Below are 18378 nucleotides of genomic sequence, written 5' to 3' on the forward strand. Positions count from 1 at the left end.
AACTGGCCAGAGGTGGAAGGGTTACAGTGTGACAGCCCATAAAGGTTCCCGCGTGTAGAGCCCGTTGTTACAATGTGCTGTCAGTGTGTGGGACCCATGGGGTTGCCAAGCCCTAAAACTGATCCTGGGAAGTTTTAACTTTTGCAGGACTAGTCTAGAGTCATCCTAGCCCCTTCATTCCTTATCCGTCTAGACCTAAATGTAGAAGATTTATTTTATATAGCTATGTTCTTTGCATGTCAGCAACTCTACCAGTTAACTCTAGGAATAGAGAGATGGATTTGCTGCTACTGTCTTTCAGCCACCCCATCTACAAGCAGATGCTGACAATTAGGACAGGTGATCATGCGAGTGAGTTTTTATCTTTGCTTGCATACCCCAAATTCTCCATCAGAAAAAGGAAGGTTACTACAGCTGGGGAGTGTTTCCTGATATTAGAAGATAGTGGCTTGGAGCTGCCCATCAAAGGGGACATGAGTGTCAGAGTGGAAGCCAGGAGCTGGTCATTCCTAGGGGCTGCTCAGAGGGGTGCAAGTGGGTAAGAGGCCTCTCTGGGTAGGAGAAGGCTTCAGCTAGGTACTTGAAGGGGGGGGGGGGGTGTCCTTCTTTGACATAAGGCAAGTAGGAATGCAGATACAGTCTGAGCCAGTGAAGCAGTTTGTGAGTAACATGGTGGAGCCCTTCAATCAAATCTAGCAGGTCTGCCCCCTCAAGCTGGGATGAGGCTGGAGAATGTGCTGTCCCTCTCTGCCCTGGGGGTGCTCTGTGCACTGCAGCTCGGGAGAGGTCTTGCAGAAGATGAGGCCTGTTCGGAGCTTCAGTCAGCTTTGGAGTGGAGGCAGGTAAGGAGATCAGAGAGAAATGGGGGAAGGAGCATAGAGCATGGATTCTGCTGGCTTGGTGAGACACATGGAGAGCAAGTCAGAGATGTTTTTAAAACTACTGAGGAGGAAGTCTCATTCATGAAATTGCACAGTATGTGTACAGCCAGAAAACTTGCATTCAAAGCCTTGGATACTCAGCATTCATTAATATCTGATAAAGAATACCATTGAAAAATAATGGTGTTAAAACAGTTAATGCAAATTAGGTTCCTGCTTCAAGATTTAAGCCAATCTCTAAAAATGGAGGATTAAGAGATGATCCTTAGGGGAACTGTCTGTCCCTCATCTGTTCCTTGGGCGCTTCTTAGGGCTTCTTGCAAATGGTAGGTGCTGTTGGAGAAACAAAATGCCCAGGGTGGATTTTGCAGTTGATTTCAGAGTGGATGTGTTTAAAACTTGACATAGAGCAGGGGACCATGTATTCCCCCCCCAGTAGATGTTAATACTTTATGCTGATCTTAAGCATTGTCTAGGAGAGCAAAGCACAGAGTAGATGCCAGGCTGGGACCTAGATGCCTTGGCTCAAGGTTGCTTTTGATGTGTGTGACACCATGTGCAGTAGTTGCAGAGAGTCCTGCTGTGTTCTGTCACAACAGCTATGTGGGTTCAATGCACCTTGTTTGCAGTAAGTCAGCCTTTCTTGCAACCTTGGAGACCTCATAGCTCTCTTGAGTTGTCACCGTAAACATTTTGGCCTATGGAGTAGTTGCCTGCAGAGCAGCAGCACCAGAAGCCAGTGCAAGAACTTCACTAGCCTTTTCTGCTCAGCTTATTTTCTGGCCAGAGACCTGCTTTGCTCCAGATACTTGCTGAACATTTCTCTTGTGCCACTGGTGATGTGACCACATGTGAAAGCACAGCGGGAAAGTCTGTTGCCGTACTTCACATGTCTTTTGTGATGGAGTAGCTGGTGCATGGGGAAGGCAAGCTGGGGAATGGTGAGATGGTAGGGTGCATACTGCCCGCTCTATAGTTGTCCTGGCAGGACAGGTCCCCACTTCCCATGTACTACTTTTTCCCCCCCTCCACTGCTGTGGTAAGACCAGCAGCCATAGGCCTGGCTTTTAATGGATTGGTTGTAGGAGCTGTGACTAACCATTGCTGCAGAGTAGCTTGCTGTTCTCTGCAGGCTAGGACACACCATTCCTCCTACCATGCAGCTTGGGGACTGCTTGATTGTCACAAAAGCAGTCCTTGCTGCACCTGCCAGCATGCCTTTCTGCTACAGGCTGTTGCAAGAAACTCAGTGACTGCTTTGGACATGTGCCTGCATCTTACCCTCAGTGATTCTAGGTAAGGTCACGGTGGCCTGGCTCCCACGTGGGTGTGCTGGACATCCTGGAGGGTTCCTGCAGAGGAGAGGTACCCTGGGCTCTGGCAGTTCTCTTCCAGCCACAGAGCAATAAAGAGGAATATCCTAGTCCAGGCAGATGAAGGTTGCAGAGGGCACCAGGGCAGAGTTCTAAGCATTGAAGTTGCCAGACTTGTGGCATGTTGTGTGGCTTAGAGTCATCTGCTTACCTCAAATGGTGTAGTGCCTGTGCTGCCCTTCCCAGGAAGCCTCAAAGCCTGGGTCTCGGTGAGTGCAACAGCTTCACAGCCTGGCTGGGCTGAGAGGAGCAGGGGGGTTGATAAGGTGAATGACCAGTTCATGGGTTTCAAAAGCTAAGCTGTAGTTACTGCCCTGAAGTTTCTGGTCAACAAGACCCTTACAGGCTTCTCCAGTGACACAATCCTGCATATTTGAGTTACCTGCTACAAGACCTTGGGACACGATAGTAACTTTGCTGGCTCTGCAGGGATGGGAGTATATGGTTGCTCCATCTCTGAGATCATGGGGGGATGTTTTCTTCTTGTCAGGGAGCTGAGGCTGGCAGTCTACCTTGGCTTTGCCAGCAGCTGTGCTCATTTCTGGTGAGGGTTGACAGCCCATGGAGCCCTTTGTCTTACAGCTGTGACTGGTGCTTGTTCTATGAGCTGCAGCAAGCAGCAGCTGCCCTGGCTCCTGCAAAGCCAGATATTTGTGCACAAATGGAGAGATGGGGGGGAAAGGGAACCTGCTTCACATCTCCTGGGAGGGCAGCCCTTTGTCCCCAGCCAGTGCCATGCTGTCACTGCCTTCTCCCTTCTATCTCCCTAGCAGCACAAGGTGATGATGGGTGGTGACAGTGCTGCTGCTGGGAGCCAGCCCTGGGCTGTGTGGAGCTGTGGATGTGCTGCTTGCTTTGGGAGTGATCAGTCCTGTTGCGAACTGGCTGCTACAGCTCATCCCAGCCCTGCAGGGGACAGAGCTGCTTTTGCAGGGGCAGGGGAAAGGCTGGCAAAACAGCTGGCAGGCAGCCAGGCTGCTACAGTTAATCAGAGTGCTATGCCTGATGATGAGCAGGACATCCAGCTGTCCCAATCTGTGCCCAGCCCTTGCTGGGGCTAAATGATGATACAGCAGTGCCTGTCCCAGTACTGTTGAGCCAAGCCTGGTGGCGTCTCTGCCAGCATCAGTCATCCTGGCACCAGTACCGACTCAGCCAGTACTGATCAGCACCAGTTGTCCTAGCATTTTACTGCCAAGACACAAGCTTAGCCCAGTACAAGCCAGCCCAGCCCTAGCACATGTTCCTCCAGCTCATGCTGCAGGGAGGGTACCTGCAGCATGGCTGGGGAAAGGACTGGTCCTGGTTTCTGCCTTGCTCACCAAGCACCTGCTTGTGAGTGTGAGCAAAATGTTTCTCAGCTGCATAGCAGCACCCATGCCTCACCCACCCCACAGCCAGATACCAACCAGCCAGCTCCTTCCTCTGGCACCTTCCTCCTTGCCAGAGCACTGCAGCCCCTTGAAAACCTTCCTTCTTTTCCCACTGACCATGCAATGCTGTGGGAGTTGCTCATCTGAGCATGAGAAAAGGACATAGCTGAGCTGAACAGGACAGGTCCAGTTTCAGTGATCAGCTGCTAGCCCTGGACCACAACTGTCAGTGCAGAACCCCACCATGGCTAGGAACATGGGGTTTCCCAGAGCTGGAACCATCTTGGGGCTGCTGTCAGCCAGGCACTGCTGTCTGGCTTCAGAGCAGCTGTGTAAGTCTGGATCCCCTTCCCAACATCTGGCAGAAATAAAGCATACATCCATGTCAAACATATTTATAGCAAAAATAGGCTTTTTCTTTAGCTTCCATACACAAGGTTTTCTCCCCATACATTTATGCAGTAAACAGGTTGACCGAAGCAGCGTGTGCTGGGCTGACTCAACAGCTGCCCTTGCTTCAGGCTTCCACTTACCACAGGTGGCCTCACTCCCCTTTTGTGGCTGCTTTCTGGAGCCTGTGCCAGATCCCTTGTACCTCTCCAGCTAGGGGCTGCAACACGGGCAGGAGGCAGTCCTGGGATGGGGAGAGTGGTGGAGCATGTTCCTGCCTGCCAGGCAGATGGCAAGGCTGGTGCACTGGCTGCCTCTGTTCAAATGGGGACAGCCCAGTGAGTCTCCCCCAGCCCCCTTCAAGGAGAAGTTTCCTGTAGCTCACCTGTGCCAACCACGGGCTCCTCCACCATGCTGATAAGCAGCAAGTGACTAGGCACAGAACCTGAGCCCTCTCATGGTGGTAAGAAGATACAAGCCAGTTTAACTCAAGAAGCCTCCCTTGTTCCTCCTGCCCCCTCCGCTGATGGGAGGCAGAGGAGGGGCTTTGGGGCAAACTTCCTGAGGACTGGCTAAAGTCCCCTGCAGAAACCTCCAGAGCCTGAACACTGTCAGAGAAGACAGAACACTAGGGCACCTTGCCAGCAAGAACTTCACAGTTTGGAGTTCACCTGGGTCATCACTTGTTCATCCCAGAGGGGTTTGGCACATAGACCTAGAGGGCAGGACATGTAGGCAGCAAGCACATCCCTTTCCTGTCACGGCTGGGGAAGGGCCCTCTCTCAGAGCCAGTTGTCCTCCCTGTCTGACCGTGTCTGACCATGCAACTTGGGACATTGCAACGCACCCATGAGCTGCCTGTGCTGTTCCCAAGCAAGATACATCACCCCAATGAGGCCAGGTGCCAAGGGATGGTTTGCAAGCAGGGCAGCTGCTGCAGCACAGGGAAGGAAGCCGGCTCTCGCTTCTGCCCTCCCTGTGGTAGCTGAGGCTCCCAGACCACCCAGACAAGGAGCTTCTGCTCATGGGAGAACATCCCTCTAAACCAGCCCCAGTCCTCTCCTGCCTCCCTCTCCCCCCACATCTTTGGTAGTCCTCCTTGGACGCGTTCAAGTCTCTAGCATCACACTGACATCTCAGCAGCACGGACTTGCCTCACAGTTTGGTAATTGCACATAATGGGGCCACTCAGTGAGCCCCACAAGGGGAGGGGGGGAGGGTAAGGAACAAGACAGTCAAGTAAACTAAATTGAGTAATCCCTTGCTGTCTAGCCCTGCCGCAGCACAGCTCCCCACCATCTAGGAGATCATGTACTGTGTGATAGCCTGCAATGCGTACAGCAGCTCTGCCTGCATTCGGGCTTCCAAGATGAGCAGGTTCACGTGGACCTAAGGGAGAAGCAATAGAGGTTCAGGAAGCCACAGTGTGCTGCGGGCACCAGTGCAAGCAAGCGCCTACCCAGGCTAGTGAGTCTTTTGGCATGAAACAAAATACCACCAATTTTTCCACAGCACAGGCAGGGGCCATTTTCCTCTCCTCCCAGTTCTGCAAGCTGTGGTTGCCTCCCAGAGCCACATGCTGGGGAGTCCCCAGCACACTTGGCACCAGCATGCTGGGCTGGCACCAGCACGGTCCTTGCCACCCACAGCAGCTGCTCCTGCAAGTTATGGCTGGACCAAGGGCTCACCTGCAGGTGCTCACCAATGGGGTAATGGCCTTGGAGATCCCCACACTGCTGATGGCTCGTGTTATCACACTGTGGGCAGTCCCATGCCACACTAAACCCACAACTCCTTACAAACAGCCAGTTTCCATTTGCCCCCCACCTGCCTCAGACTGGTTTGGTGGCTCAGAAACACCCAAAACACCCCAGCCTGCAGCCCCTGCCTGTTCCTGGCCCCACCACAGCCAGTCAGAGCCAGGGGCCAACTGTCCCACCTTTTCACTGTGCTTGAACTGCTTCCAGAACCTGTCAAACATTTCTGAGTTTGTCTTCTCTGGGTAGCAGGTTACAGTTTTAATGTAAACTTTGAGCATTCGTTCCAGGAGCTGATTCACTTCTGCATAGTCGTAGTCATCGTACCTGCAGGGAGCACAGGGACGAGTCACAGCCAGCACCATGTCCCTATGAAGCACCCTGCCCGTGGTCTGCCTGGGGCACAGCACAGCTGCAGGGCAGGGGGACACATGGCAGCTGCCACCAGGCACTAAAGCCCTGTCCCTGAAGTGCCCTGCCATGGCCAGAGAAGCTGAGCATCTCTTCCCTGCCTGGCCCAACATCCAGGCAGGCAATTCACCTGTGCCTCTTCTCCAAGCCCATCTGCAAGACAGCCTTAGTGCCCTACCCTCCTCCTGCCCTCTTCAGTTTGGTTTTCTCCCCTAATGCCATGGGGGAGAACCCCTAATGAGGTTGGTTTCCCTACCTAATGCCAAACATGCAGTGGATGTAGTTCCAGACACCCCGCTTGAAGACAGAGGGTTCACAGCCCTGCCGCTTGGCCATGGCACTGCTTTGCAGACCATCCACCATCCGGAACTTCTCATCCAGGAGATGCCCGATGTCAGAGTAGAGCCGGTTGACCAGCGAGAAGCCATGGTCTTCCCAAGAGTAGTCCTGTTGAACACAGCAAGAGGCTTTTGCAACTGCAAAAAGGATCCCGGGACATTTCCCAGAAAGAAGGGCTGGAGAGCTCAGGATGCTGCAGAATTCAATAGTTTTTGCTCTGGGAATGGCTCTGCCACAAGCCACACCATCCCTCATGAGGCAGCTTTTGAATGATTTTGACCCTTGCCTCTGTGCAGGTGATGTGACAGCCCACAGAAGTCACCTCCCTCTCCCCAACCCTGGTGGGGCAGGTCGCCTCTTCAGAGCTGAGCTTCCCCACTTAGGCATTTTTCAAAAGCAGCTGTGCCAGATCCAGGCTGCGTGGGCACCCCTGTGACTGTTGGCTCCCCACCAGGAGCAGAAAGGAGAGGCGGCAGCCTGGGCTGCTGCCCACCAAGAGAGCAGGAACCTCACCTGGACTCTGAATACCTGCGTCTGATCCTCATTGCGCCGGGCAAAGTCCTGGTATCCAAAGTCAGGGTCCTGCATGTAGCATGCAAGGTTGGTGGCATTGGTGACTTCCCCATTGGTATCTGTGAGAGGGAAGAGCCACGCAGACAGGTCAGAGTGCCCTGTTCCCAGCGGCAGCAGGTGTCAAAAGCCAGGCCTTGGGAAGCACCACTGCCTTCTTCCCCCTCGGCAAGCATCCCAGGAGTCCCTCTTCAAACCGTACATCACAGAAAAATTTAAGTATAGACATGGGGGAGCAGCACCCAGGTATGCCATCCTGCACACCCACCTCTGCTCCCTGCCCCTCACCTTCCTCTCGGTCCTGCTGCAGCAGCCTCGTCTCCTCCCTGCCCTCAGTCTCCACATGGATCCGCTGCATGCGTTCCCGGAGGGAATCCAGCTCCATGCAGGAGTCCAGGGACTGCACAGACACAGGCTCGGGGGTGAGGGCAGTGGTCCCAGCTGCACCCCCCCGTCCCCCGTCCCCCCATGGACCCACCCTCAGGGGCTCACCCGCTTGCGGTTGATGCGCAGCAGCTCCTGGCTGCAGCCACTGCTGGTGGTGGCTTCACAGAAGCACTGGTTCCCGGGCGACAAGGGCTTCAGTGAGCCTCGTCCCCCTGGCCCCTCGTCCTGCTCGCAGCCGCAGCCGAAGACAAAGCTAGCGAGCGCGTGGCAGTGTGCCAGGAGGACAACGGCGTGCACCAGCTCTGCCAACGACCAGCTCCACTCACTAATTTTCAGCAGCTTCTACAGGACATGGACAGACCAGTGATGTGGGCAGGGTGCTGGCACCCCCTGGGGATGCTGCTGCCCTTGCTACCACCCTGGTCCCTGGCTGATAGCCCCCCGCCAATACCTCCATGTGCTCCTTGGTGATGAGCCATGGACGGTGTGCCAGGATCTTGTTGATCTCGTTGAGGTTGCGGAGTTTGGGTGGGATGAAGTCAAGGCCACGCAGCCACTGGGGATCGCCCCCTGCCCGCAGGAACTGCAACACGTGCAGGTTCACCAGGTACCGGCACTGGTGCCGGGCAGCTGCCTGCAAGAGCAGCACGTCAGCATCCCCGCACCACACTGGCAGGACAGGCGTCCTGGGACCCCACACCCACCTCCAGGACGTTGTGATTTTGGCCTCTGCAGAGAAGCCTGTGGCACAGACTGTCTGGTAGAGGGAGAGCAGGGAGTGTCGTGGGGCTGAGCAAACCCCCCATCCCCTCCAGCAGCTCGCAGTGGGGCTCACCATGATGGCGATGTAGTGCCGGCAGTCAAAGGGCAATGGGCCATCCATGTGCATTAGGTAGTGCTGCGTCTTGAGGAAGCTGTCGAGGTATTGCGGGTGGTAGCCCATCTGCTGGGTCACTGCCTCCAGCCGCCCCCGGCTTGCCAGCACCTTCACGAAGAGGAAATGGGGGCGCTCAGGCTCACTGCCGGACATCTTCACTACCTGCAGGGAACACGCTCTGCTTAGCTCTCCCCAGAGCAGCCCCTTCTGCAGCAGCCCACCCCAGCCAAGTCTGGGTTCTGCAAGGGGCTGGGATCCCCTCTCCTGACTTGGTGCTCCCAGAGGGACACCATCAGGTCAGAAGCCACCACAGAGGGCTCAGGCTCAGGTGGGGGAGCTGGGCAGAGCACTGCTTGGTGGGGTCACTGCTAGTGGGAGGACAGGCTGCAAGAAACACAGGTTGGTCTCTGCCTGTGAGAGGGCATTGCCTGGTGAGCAGAATCAAAGGGCAAACTAGGAGTGATGGATGTTTCCTTGCAGCCTTAGAGGCAAATGCAAGGCCAGAGTAGGAGAAACGTGACAGATCAAAGACTTTCCAGAATAGAGCAGTCCATCAGCCTTACTGCCAGGCTCCTGCATGGCCAGCACCAAGCCCTCCTGGCCAGCACTGGGATGGGGGTAGAGCTGTGGAGTCAGCTGAACTGCTCCCAGGCTCCTGCCCCAGCAAGCCAAGGGGCAAGCAATGTCCTGGCACGCACCACGCAGTCAGGAGCACACAGAGGGGCCCAGAGGTCTCCCAACACACTGCCCAAGGAGACAGCATGGGAGCAGGTCCTGCAGCACATGGGTGCATGGCACAGCTTGCACTGGGAGCACCCACCAGTGAAAACACAAGCAACTCAGTAAGGGGGGTCCATACATCCCCAGCAGCACCCACTCCAGCCCTGCACCGGTGCCCCAGCCAAGCACAGCCCCAAGCCACACTGTCCCAGTCCCTCCCAAGAGGGTGGCAGGAGCAGAGGGCAGGGATGTGCAAAAGGCACCCGGCCAGGTGCTGCACCCCAACAGCCGTGTTGCCACACCTCCCACCTGACAGCAGGGTCTGCACCTGCAACCCGCCCACACCAAGGCATGGGCACTGGCAGGTGCTAACCCTTGTCACACAGAAAGTCACAGCTCCCACTTGGAAGCCCAGGCGGCACCTTCACATGCAAAGGGTGTGCCCCCCCCCATCCCAGGCTCAAATCAAAATCTCCCCTGGGAGCAACTGGCCCCACTGACACTGCCATTCATCTTCCTCCTACTCATCTCTCCCATGCAGTCACCCAAAGGCTGATGACCAGGGCACGGCAACCATGGTAGCATGGCAGCAAACCAGGAGCATGTCTACAAACCAGCCCCTGCTCCACCATGACTCTGGGTTGTCACTGCTGGCTAGGACACACCCCCCCCCCTTCTCTTGCACCAAGAACCCCAATGCCCTGTGCACCTCACTTTGCCAGCAGCTATCTTGCCAATCAGAGAGCTACATCAGGCCTTAATTTCTGCAGCAGCTCAGCGTGCTGCCACGAGGTGACCCAGAGGATCAAGGCAGTGCTGGCAGGGATGGCAAAGCCATGCGGTGCAAAGCAGAGCACCCCAGGGTGAGGAGGAGGCAGAGTGGAGCTGAGCCTGTGCAGTTGCACCCGCACAGGCAGCACAGGAAGCAGCTCTGGCTATTTTCTACCATCCTGCGCTTCTGATGAACATACCATCGTTCAGGTGTCAAGAGATTTACTTGATGCCATTTGGAGCTTCTTCACTTTTGGCTAAAGGGGTCCAAAAAAGAACCCAAACCCCAAATTAAAATGGGGAGGCATGAAGAGCACTGGCTTCTCTGTCCCACTGGAGAAGGTGCAAACCAGAAGTGACCTGCAAAAGTCCCCCACAAAGTCCCTGCTTGGGGAAACAAGCTGCCTTGAGGACACCATGGGCTACTGCCACTGGTCTCCTTCTGGTGGGCAGAGGTGGAGGAGCGGGGGGTCGTTCCACTCGCCCCAGGGAAAGGTGGTCGCCAGCAAGGAGCCATGCAACCAGGCCATGGCTCAGCCTCTGGGGCTGCCAGCTCTCCTTGCTCTGCAAGTTCAGGTGACAATGGACTGAGGCACCAGGCAGACATGGGTTGGAAGGGGAGGATGAAAGAAGGTGCAAGGCAGCCCCCCCCACCTTGACACTTGTCCCCCAGCCAGGCTCTCCTGCCCGCTCCCTGTGGCACCAGCTCAACCCAGGGTCTCTCCTGCCGGCACCACCAGCCACGTCCCCCCCCCCCGCCTTGCCTCCCCAGCCTCTCACATTGCCCCCAGTGCCACCTTCCTCACCCTCCCGGGCCATAACCTTCCTCCTCCTCCCCTATGCCCACTCACAGCCCTGGGCAGTGGAAGCATCACCTCCCTACCCGGGGAGTCTTTCGTGTGTCCAAGCACCCTGAACCCCAATAGGGACCCCGTACCCACCGCCAGCCTCATCCCCTCCCTGCCCGGGCAGATGCTGCTGGGGGAACGATGCCTCGGCGCTGCCCGGCCAGCCAATCGCTGGGCAGCAGTTTGCATTTAAAGCAGGCTGGAGGATGGAGCAGCCTAGCCGGTCCTGCGACCGGGAGCAAGCCCGAGCAGCGCCGGGAACCGCGGGAGAAGAGCCGGGGACCCCCGCCTCGCCCCCGCCACCCCCCGCCCGGCCGGGCAAGACTTCGCGGTGTGAACCCCGCCACCCCGCGGGGCTCCATCCCTCCGCGAGTAGACACCGCGGCTCTGCCAGTACCGGTGGCTCCGCCGGTGATGCTCGCTAGGGACGCGGGCGCGACGAACGCCACTCGCCCGGCCCCCCGCCCCGGTTATCGAGGGGACGGGGGAAGTGCTAGTGCCCGCGGCAGGGGTCCCCACGAAGGTGCCGGGCCCAGTGCCGGCGGCCGGTAACCCGCGCCCCATTGTGCGGGGCGGCAGCAGCGGCAGCGCCCCCGGTGCGCGGCGCGGGCAGTGCAGGTGGAGAGAGAAAAACAAGTTTGATTGGCAGTGATGGAGGCACGGCGCATCCCGCACAAAAGGGGACGACGACGGCGCCGCCGCACCGGTACCGGGCCACTGACCACCGCATCAGGAGAGCGCGGCCCCGCACACCGCCAGCGGGCGACGGGAATGCTCTGGCCTGCTGGTGCCGCAGCAGGGCCGGTGGCGGCGAGCAGCGCCGAGCCCGGTGCTCCGGTACGGGCTCCGGTGACTGCGGGGCGGGTCCTACCTGCCCCGGCAGCCGCTGGTACGGGCTTCCTCGGGGGTGCTCCACGCTCTGGGGACATACGATCATGGTGAGCCCGTGCTGTGCACAATACCAGCAGCCGACACCGGCAGCACTGAGCCGGGCTCAGCGGCAGCCCGAGCCGCTGGGGGCGTGCCCGTCGCTCCACCTCCGCCAATCACCGCCGCGAGGGGGCGGACCCGCCATCGCCTCGCCCCTAATCGACCGCGAGGGGGCGATAGTCCGGCTCAGCGGGAGGGCAGGTGTGGAAAGTTACCCGTCTGTCAAGCGCCGGATGTGCCTGTCGCTGGGGGGCGCTGCGGGGCCGCGGGGGAGGTGTGTCCCCGTGTCCCCTTGCCCTCCTTCCCCTCCTGGGCTGCCGCCCGCCCCACCCCGGCCAGGCTCTCCCCGGCCCCAGTGATGGCCACAGCCCCGGGCAGTGCGTGGTGGGGACCGCCCCAGCCTTTATTTAACCTAAACACTGCCTGTCCCGCTGGTCTGGCCCCTGCCATTCTCTAGACCGTGAAGCTGCCTTGTGCCAGGTCCTCTCCATCCCTGCTGTGCCTGGGCCTTGCCCTGACACCTTCCCCTGCGAGGAGAGGCATGGTGCTCCAGGCTGTGGTGAGGGGAAGGAGGAGCACGGGGAGAACTGAGCACAAGGATGTGGGCACAGGGGCAGTGGGGCACAAGGACAGAGCTTGAGGGTAGTGGTGGACAGGGCATGAGGGTGACAGGGTGTGGGGACAGCAGCCTTGGGGACAGGGAAGTGGGCCATAAGGGTGATGACGTGTGGGGACAGCAGACATAGGGCTGGGGCAGTGGGGCATGAGGGTGGTGAGCATGGAGCCAGCAGACATGGGGACAGGACAGCTCCTGCCATGAGCTGCATGCCCATGAGGTGCTGGAGTACCCACAAGCTGCTGGAGGCCACAGAGGTAGGAAGCTCTCCTGGGCAGGGCTGGCCTGTGGCTGACAGTGTTCCCATCCCCAGGGCATAGGTGGCTTTGGTGAAGGTGGGCAAGGCCACACCAGCTGCCCTGGAGGCCACCCCACCAGCAGCCCCTTACTGCTCCTTGGCATTGCACTGTGGAGGACAGTGTTTCCACGTCAGACATCCACCCCTCTGGCATCTTTGGGGTGCTGGTCTGTCTCCTGTGCAGGTGCTCGCCCTGGAGTTGCAGGGCCTCTGCTACCAGAGATGGGGCTGGGGGCTCCACTGCAGCTCCTGGTCCCAGTGCTGGGCCCCCGTGCTTGTGCCCACCCACCTAGCTGCTCCCCATCCCCATCTGCTCACCCACCTGTCAGCACCGGGCTGGGGTGCTCCAAGAGGAACATGAAGGACCAGCATGAGTGCTCTTCCTCAGTCCCTGTAGGATGGCCCTGCGGTCACTCCTGCCCACTGTGCCCCACTGCCCTGTGCACTGCCAGGACCCCCAGGGATCAGGGGCTCCACTTGCCTGGACACCTCCCAGGCACTCCAAACTCCACCCCGCACACACAGTAGCAGAGCTTTATTGCAGTAGTAAACCCTGGGCACAGGCAAAGGAGCGGTGAGGCCCCAGGGGGACAGCCAGGCTCACCTGGTGTCCCCAGGGCAGCAGCCCTCAGGGCCAGGGGTGGCACAGTGGCTTGGTCCCTCTGGCCCTTGGTGCTCCTCAGCCCTGGGCTCCCCGTTCCGTCAGCCAGTGGCTCCTCCCTGCTTGGCTACAGCTGGGCTTGGCATCAGCTAGTGGCTGCCCCCTCACCTGGACACGTCCCTGGGTGCTTGCGGGCACCTCAGAACAGGGAGGGGTCTTGGCAAGCCCCCACCAGCTCCAATGCGCCCAGTGCAGGGACTCACAGGATAGCAATGTGAAAGCCCAGCAGTCCTCCCATGGCTCTGTTCCACCATGGCAACCCCATGAGGGATCCTGCACACAGCAGGGCTCGTGGTGGGATGTCACCCTGCCCTCCCGGATGCCCCCAAGGACAGGGCAGTTGCTGAGCACACAGTGCATTGCACCCAGTGTGCTGCAATGCACCCAGAGCAGCACCCGGTGCACCCAATGCATCACACAGAGCACCCAGTGCAACAAATAGTGCACCCAGACTGCTACACACTTCACCCCGTGCACTGCCCAGTGCACCCATTGCACCACGTGGTGCACCCAGCGCACTGAGCACTGCACCCAGTGCACCATCCAGTGCACCCAGCACACTGCACTCACATAGCACCCTGCAGTGCAGTACAGCCACTATGTTGCCGTGGCAGGGAGCAGGGCTGGGGGTCTCAGACATTTGGCAGAGGCAGGGTGGGAGTGGGGAACGAGGCCCATGGGGCGGCAAGGTTTCAGGCAGCGGGGGTGCGGAGCGTGCGGAGCATGCAGGGCGCAGGGGTGCAGCAGTGCATCACACTCCCACGAAGCTGTTCTTGTAGGGGCTGGGCTTGCGGGGGGCAGCTGGGGCCCTGGACATCAGTGACAGTGGATGGTTGCTGCCCTCCCTGAGGGGCTCGTAGCTCTCCTTGGGGGGCAGCTCACTCACGTAGCAGATGTTCTCGCTGTAGTTGGGCTTGAAGCTCTCCATGACATCTTTGGGGACTCCAGCCCATTCCTCCGGGGAGCAGAACAAGGTGAGAGGAGACACCACCCAGCTCAGCCCCAACCCCATGGGGTGGAGGTGAGCCTGGGGCAGGGCTGCTTGCAGCCACCTTACCTGGAAGTTGCCCTTGTGGGTGATGAAGAGCTCATCAAAATTCTTGCTGGGGTTGGGGATTCGGGGCATGAGGAGGACCCACACCCTGTGTGGGGAAGATGTGTCAGAGGGGAAAGGCCCCAATGCTGCTGCCCCCCACTAGCCCCCCACGTTCACCTTTCCATGCGCACTAGCAGGATGATGAGGACCAGTAAGAGCAGGCAGGAGGCAATGGGTATCAAGACTGTGTGGATCCAGAACCAGTGCGGCTGCTCCTCCACTGCGCCTGGAAAGAGCCAGGGTGACACAGACCCCCGGCTGGTGCACTGCCACGGGCAGTGGGGTGGGCATGCCGTTGGCTTTTCAAGGGTGGCCATGGGAGCTCAGCATCATCTGTGGTAGGGCTCAAGCCGGGAGCAGAGGATAGAGAAGGGGCCCATCCCCAAGTCCTGCCACGCTGTCACCACAACTGGCTGATGACCCTGTCCTGGACTGGCTGTGCCAGAGCAGCTGTCCAGGGCTAAGAAACCTCTGGCAAAAGTCAGCAGGTACCACTGGCAGGGGGTGTTTGGCTTCCAGAAGTGCAAAGGACACAGGGGCCGCAGCTGCTGCCTACGCCCCAGGTGCCCAGACAGGTCTCACTCCTACAGCTGCTGCCTTGGCAAGTTTTCTACTTCCTTGGCCATCCCTCACCTGCTGAGCGCCACCATGCCCCACCTATTCTGTCCCACCACAGCCCCCGTGACCTACCCTTGCTGGTAGAGTTGCTGCCCCAGACCACGGGGACACTCCACTCACTCCAGAGCTGGGTGCTGCCACAGTAGATGTTGATCTTGCTGCGCACATAGAAGGTGTAGTACTTCTCATAATCTACGCTGGGGAAGGAGAAGACGTCTCCTTTCACCGGGTGCACCTGCTCAGAGACATGGGCCATGCAGTGAGGGCCAGCACTGCCATGGAGGCTGGTGCATGGCTTGTCCCCAGGCACAACTGCAGGGGTGCTGCGTCTGGGGGGGCTCTCACCGTCCAGCTGGTGTCCTTGTTGCTCTTGTACTTGACAGCATGCTCCAGGCAATGGGCTTTGGGGTACGGGGAGGTCCAGGTCAGCTGCAGCTGGTTGTTGCTCATGTTGCGGATGGTCAGGTTGACAGGCGCGTCCGGTTTCACTGCAAGGCACAGGTGATGCCTGGTGAGTGCCGTCCTTATGCCCTGGTGGCCCTGCCACCAGCTGGGACATGATGTGACAGCCCTGGGGACCCACAGCCCCACTCCTGTCTTGCAGCAATCCCACAGAGGACAGTGGGTGCCCCCCACCATTCCATACCCAGGTCCTGCAGTTCCATGTGCTCACTGCGGATCTCCAGGGTCCTGCCACCAAGGCTGGCATTGACGAGAACATGGAAAGCCTGGAACTGGATGATCTCACTCTGGTGGAAGCGGCAGCCGATGCTGATGCCCCGGTCCTGCAGGTAGTGCTTGCACTCCACCACGGGGGGCTTGTTCTCATACCTGTGCCGCAGCAGGTTACCAGGGCTCCATGCCCTGGTAATGCAGCATGCCACAGCCCTCCCCAGGACCCCTCTCCCATGTAACATCCCGTCCTGCTTGCCCAAGAGATAGAGCATCCCTCCACCATGGGCTCAGGGAAGAGCAGCAGGCTGGTGCTGGGACCAGCAATGTTGGCAGTAGCCCGTCATGCAGGGGCCCATGGATGGACACCCTGCTGTGGGGCTGGGTGTGGGGCAGGGGCACCTACCAGTAGTAGAGGGAGTAGTTGGTCGTGAGCATCTCTCTACTCCCCCACATGCAGGTCATGTACTCCTCGTTGAAGAGGACACACTCCACCCCTACAAGGGACAGACACCGCTGGGCACTGTGCTGATGGGCAGCTGTGCAAGGCCCCAGGGATGCACTGGTGAAACACAGCACCTCCCAGGGGTCTCCGTACATCCCTGTCAGCCTTCCTCTGTGTGCCCAGCTCCTCCCGGCAGAGCTGCAATGCAGCCTCCCTGAAATGTTGGGTTCCCACCACCCCGCTCACACATGCTGTGCCAGTGATGCCTGGGCTGCCGCAGCCCCACATCTTCCTCCAAAGAACTGCTGGCCAAGCAGCTGTCCCTCCTGCATCCGTGCCATCCTCTCCTCTTGCTCCAGACGTGCTGTTTCACCCTGATTCCTCCATCCACTCCTGTTAGTCACCCCATGGCCACTGTTTGCAGTCCCTGGCATTGTAACACAGGATAGAACACACACACACACACACACACACACCCCAACCCTTTTTGCTTGTCCCATGAGAAAATTGTGAATTTTCCCGGATTTGTGCCTGATCTCTCCATCCTGGGTAAATTCATCTCACTGTTACCCTTTTGGGTGCTTGCAGGTGCCCATGTGTCCCTGTGTCTGAGAGATGGTGGCTATGCTGGGCTGTTCTTCCCACCACAGCCCCTCCACCACAGTGCCAGGGGCCAAGCCCTGGTGGTTTGATCTCTGCAGGAAACACCACTGAGCCCCAGGAAGCTGAGCAGTCGCTCCAGGTGCCCACGCCGGCTCCCCTGCCCCCTCCTTCCGCCATGCTGTGCCAGAAACAGTCCTGCCCACGCAGCTGGAGGCCACATCCTGGGCTGCCTGGGGGCTGCAGGGCCACCGGACCAGTGCTGGTCCCCACTTCAGTTATCACACAGAAGTCCACTCTGGTGGCTGTGGGAACGGCTCACTGTGGGACGAGCTCCTTTGATGGACTGAGGCACCTTACAGAGCCCTTGCAAGTGCCATACCAGCTGCTCGTGGCTGAGAGCTGCCCTGGAGGCTCCCAGAAAATGGAATTTTCTTCCCTAAAAATCAGGCAACGGGACACCTGGTCCCTTCCGAGGTTCAAACCCATCAGCCAGCACTGCGGGGGCAGAAGAGAGCCAGAGCCGAGCTTTCCTGGGTTGTAATGTAATTCGACAGAGCAAACAGGCACTGTGCTCTGGCTGTTTCCGCATGTGGAGATGGAGGGCACCTTACTAGAAGCCCAGGAAGTCCAGGGATACAGACGGGCTGCATTCCATGAAAAGCTGGTGTTTTACTGACAGCCACCCAGGAAGTGGATTCTGCCATAGGGCTGGTGGCGCCAGCTATGCTCCAGCACCAGGGTGGGAGCAAGGACACCCAATGGGGCTCCCTGGCACAGCCTGGCTCTCCCAGCAGCCCCACTGCAAGGAGCCATGTAGGTGCTGGGGGTACAGGGCACATCAGGGGGTTGTGGGGTCTCTGGTGCATGCCCCAACAGCTCACCAGTCCCTGCAGCCCTACATCCTGTCCTCCTTGCCCGCCATCACTAGGGAGCGACATCCCCCAGCGCCACCACCCATGGGGCACTGTGGCCTCCCGTGTCCCATGTCCCTGGGGCCCATGTGCCCCCTTACCTGGGGGGCTGTGGGCAGCAGCAAGGTAGGGCCCCAGCCCACAGAGGAGGAGGAAAACTGGTGCGAGGAAGGCGCTGGGCACCGCCATGGCGGGCGAGCTGTGGGGCGCGTGCAAACAGCCTCCGTGCACAGCCCACTGCGCAGGGCTGCTGGCTTCCGCACCCACACCACTTCCTGCCCCACAGCACCGCCCGCCACCAAGGGGCCCACCCCACATGGTGCCCCATAGATCTCTCCAATGGGGACCATGGCTCACCACATCAGGGCCCAATGGCTCACTCCAGTGGGGTCCCACAGCTCACCCCTCTGGGGTCCTGCCATCCTTCCTGCCCAGACACCACAGTTCACCCCTCTGGGCCTCACTGCCTGCCCCACTGGGACCCCCTATTTCATCCTGCCGTGTTGCCATGGCACACCCTGCCATGCCACAGGGCCCACCCCCACAGGGCTGCCCCCAGGAGCAGGGCCAGTGTGGGGATCCTGGGCTGGGTCCACGATAACTAGACAGAACTGAGAGTCACTAGGGCAGTCCCGGTGGGCAGCTATTGGAAGGCGGTCTACAAAGGGGCTCATGGGGCAGTTGTAGGCAATTGGGGGCAGTTACAGGAGGTGGTCACGGGGGGCTAGTGATGGTGCGGGCAATGGGGGCAGTGACTGGGGTCGGTCATGGGTGCAGCAATGGGGATGTAGTCGGGGGGACTGCGGCCGTGGGGCCGCTGGGGGTGGCCGC

General features: G+C 59.0%; 2 protein-coding genes across 5 annotated transcripts; both read right to left on the reverse strand.

Moving 5' to 3' along the window:
• Positions 1 to 4008: 4008 nt before the first annotated feature.
• On the reverse strand, positions 4009 to 11738 carry LOC104640872 (sestrin-3). Of its 3 annotated transcripts, none has more exons than XM_075763285.1 (9): positions 11569 to 11738; positions 8317 to 8520; positions 7933 to 8115; positions 7587 to 7823; positions 7383 to 7494; positions 7038 to 7156; positions 6442 to 6632; positions 5957 to 6101; positions 4009 to 5406 (listed from the first exon to the last, which is right to left on the reverse strand). In XM_075763285.1, exons 1-9 carry the CDS (start codon positions 11632 to 11634, stop codon positions 5317 to 5319), a joined length of 1347 nt encoding a protein of 448 aa, XP_075619400.1. In that variant the 5' UTR covers positions 11635 to 11738; the 3' UTR covers positions 4009 to 5316. The 3 variants fall into 3 exon arrangements, with proteins under 3 accessions (XP_075619400.1, XP_075619402.1, XP_075619401.1); XM_075763287.1 differs by lacking the exon at positions 11569 to 11738 and adding an exon at positions 11095 to 11283 and having other exon boundaries at positions 4019 to 5406; XM_075763286.1 differs by having other exon boundaries at positions 5280 to 5406; positions 7053 to 7156.
• Positions 11739 to 13061: 1323 nt separating this feature from the next.
• Positions 13062 to 17790, reverse strand: IL2RG (interleukin 2 receptor subunit gamma). Of its 2 annotated transcripts, none has more exons than XM_010311260.2 (8): positions 17649 to 17790; positions 15995 to 16085; positions 15563 to 15747; positions 15262 to 15404; positions 14989 to 15151; positions 14416 to 14524; positions 14260 to 14344; positions 13062 to 14157 (listed from the first exon to the last, which is right to left on the reverse strand). In XM_010311260.2, exons 1-8 carry the CDS (start codon positions 17734 to 17736, stop codon positions 13954 to 13956), a joined length of 1068 nt encoding a protein of 355 aa, XP_010309562.1. In that variant the 5' UTR covers positions 17737 to 17790; the 3' UTR covers positions 13062 to 13953. The 2 variants fall into 2 exon arrangements, with proteins under 2 accessions (XP_010309562.1, XP_075619403.1); XM_075763288.1 differs by having other exon boundaries at positions 14989 to 15154; positions 17649 to 17782.
• Between the last annotated feature and the right edge of the window lie 588 nt (positions 17791 to 18378).

The sequence above is a fragment of the Balearica regulorum genome, chromosome 11, assembly GCF_011004875.1.
Source record: "Balearica regulorum gibbericeps isolate bBalReg1 chromosome 11, bBalReg1.pri, whole genome shotgun sequence".
NCBI lineage: Eukaryota > Metazoa > Chordata > Aves > Gruiformes > Gruidae > Balearica > Balearica regulorum.

Bases quoted from the DNA above. Each gene is read 5' to 3' on its own strand.
- IL2RG (XM_075763288.1), bottom strand. From the start codon at position 17,736: ATGGCGGTGCCCAGCGCCTTCCTCGCACCAGTTTTCCTCCTCCTCTGT. The intron at 15,405-15,562 runs GTATGGAATGGT...TGTGCCTTGCAG, and splicing joins CATGGAACTGCAGGACCTGG to TGAAACCGGACGCGCCTGTC. The intron at 15,155-15,261 runs GTGAGAGCCCCC...CATGTCTCTGAG, and splicing joins ACAAGGACACCAGCTGGACG to CAGGTGCACCCGGTGAAAGG.
- LOC104640872 (XM_075763285.1), bottom strand. From the start codon at position 11,634: ATGATCGTATGTCCCCAGAGCGTGGAGCACCCCCGAGGAAGCCCGTAC. The intron at 8,521-11,568 runs GTAGGACCCGCC...TGTTCCCTGCAG, and splicing joins ACCAGCGGCTGCCGGGGCAG to GTAGTGAAGATGTCCGGCAG. The intron at 8,116-8,316 runs GTGAGCCCCACT...CTGCTCTTGCAG, and splicing joins GGCACTACATCGCCATCATG to GCAGCTGCCCGGCACCAGTG.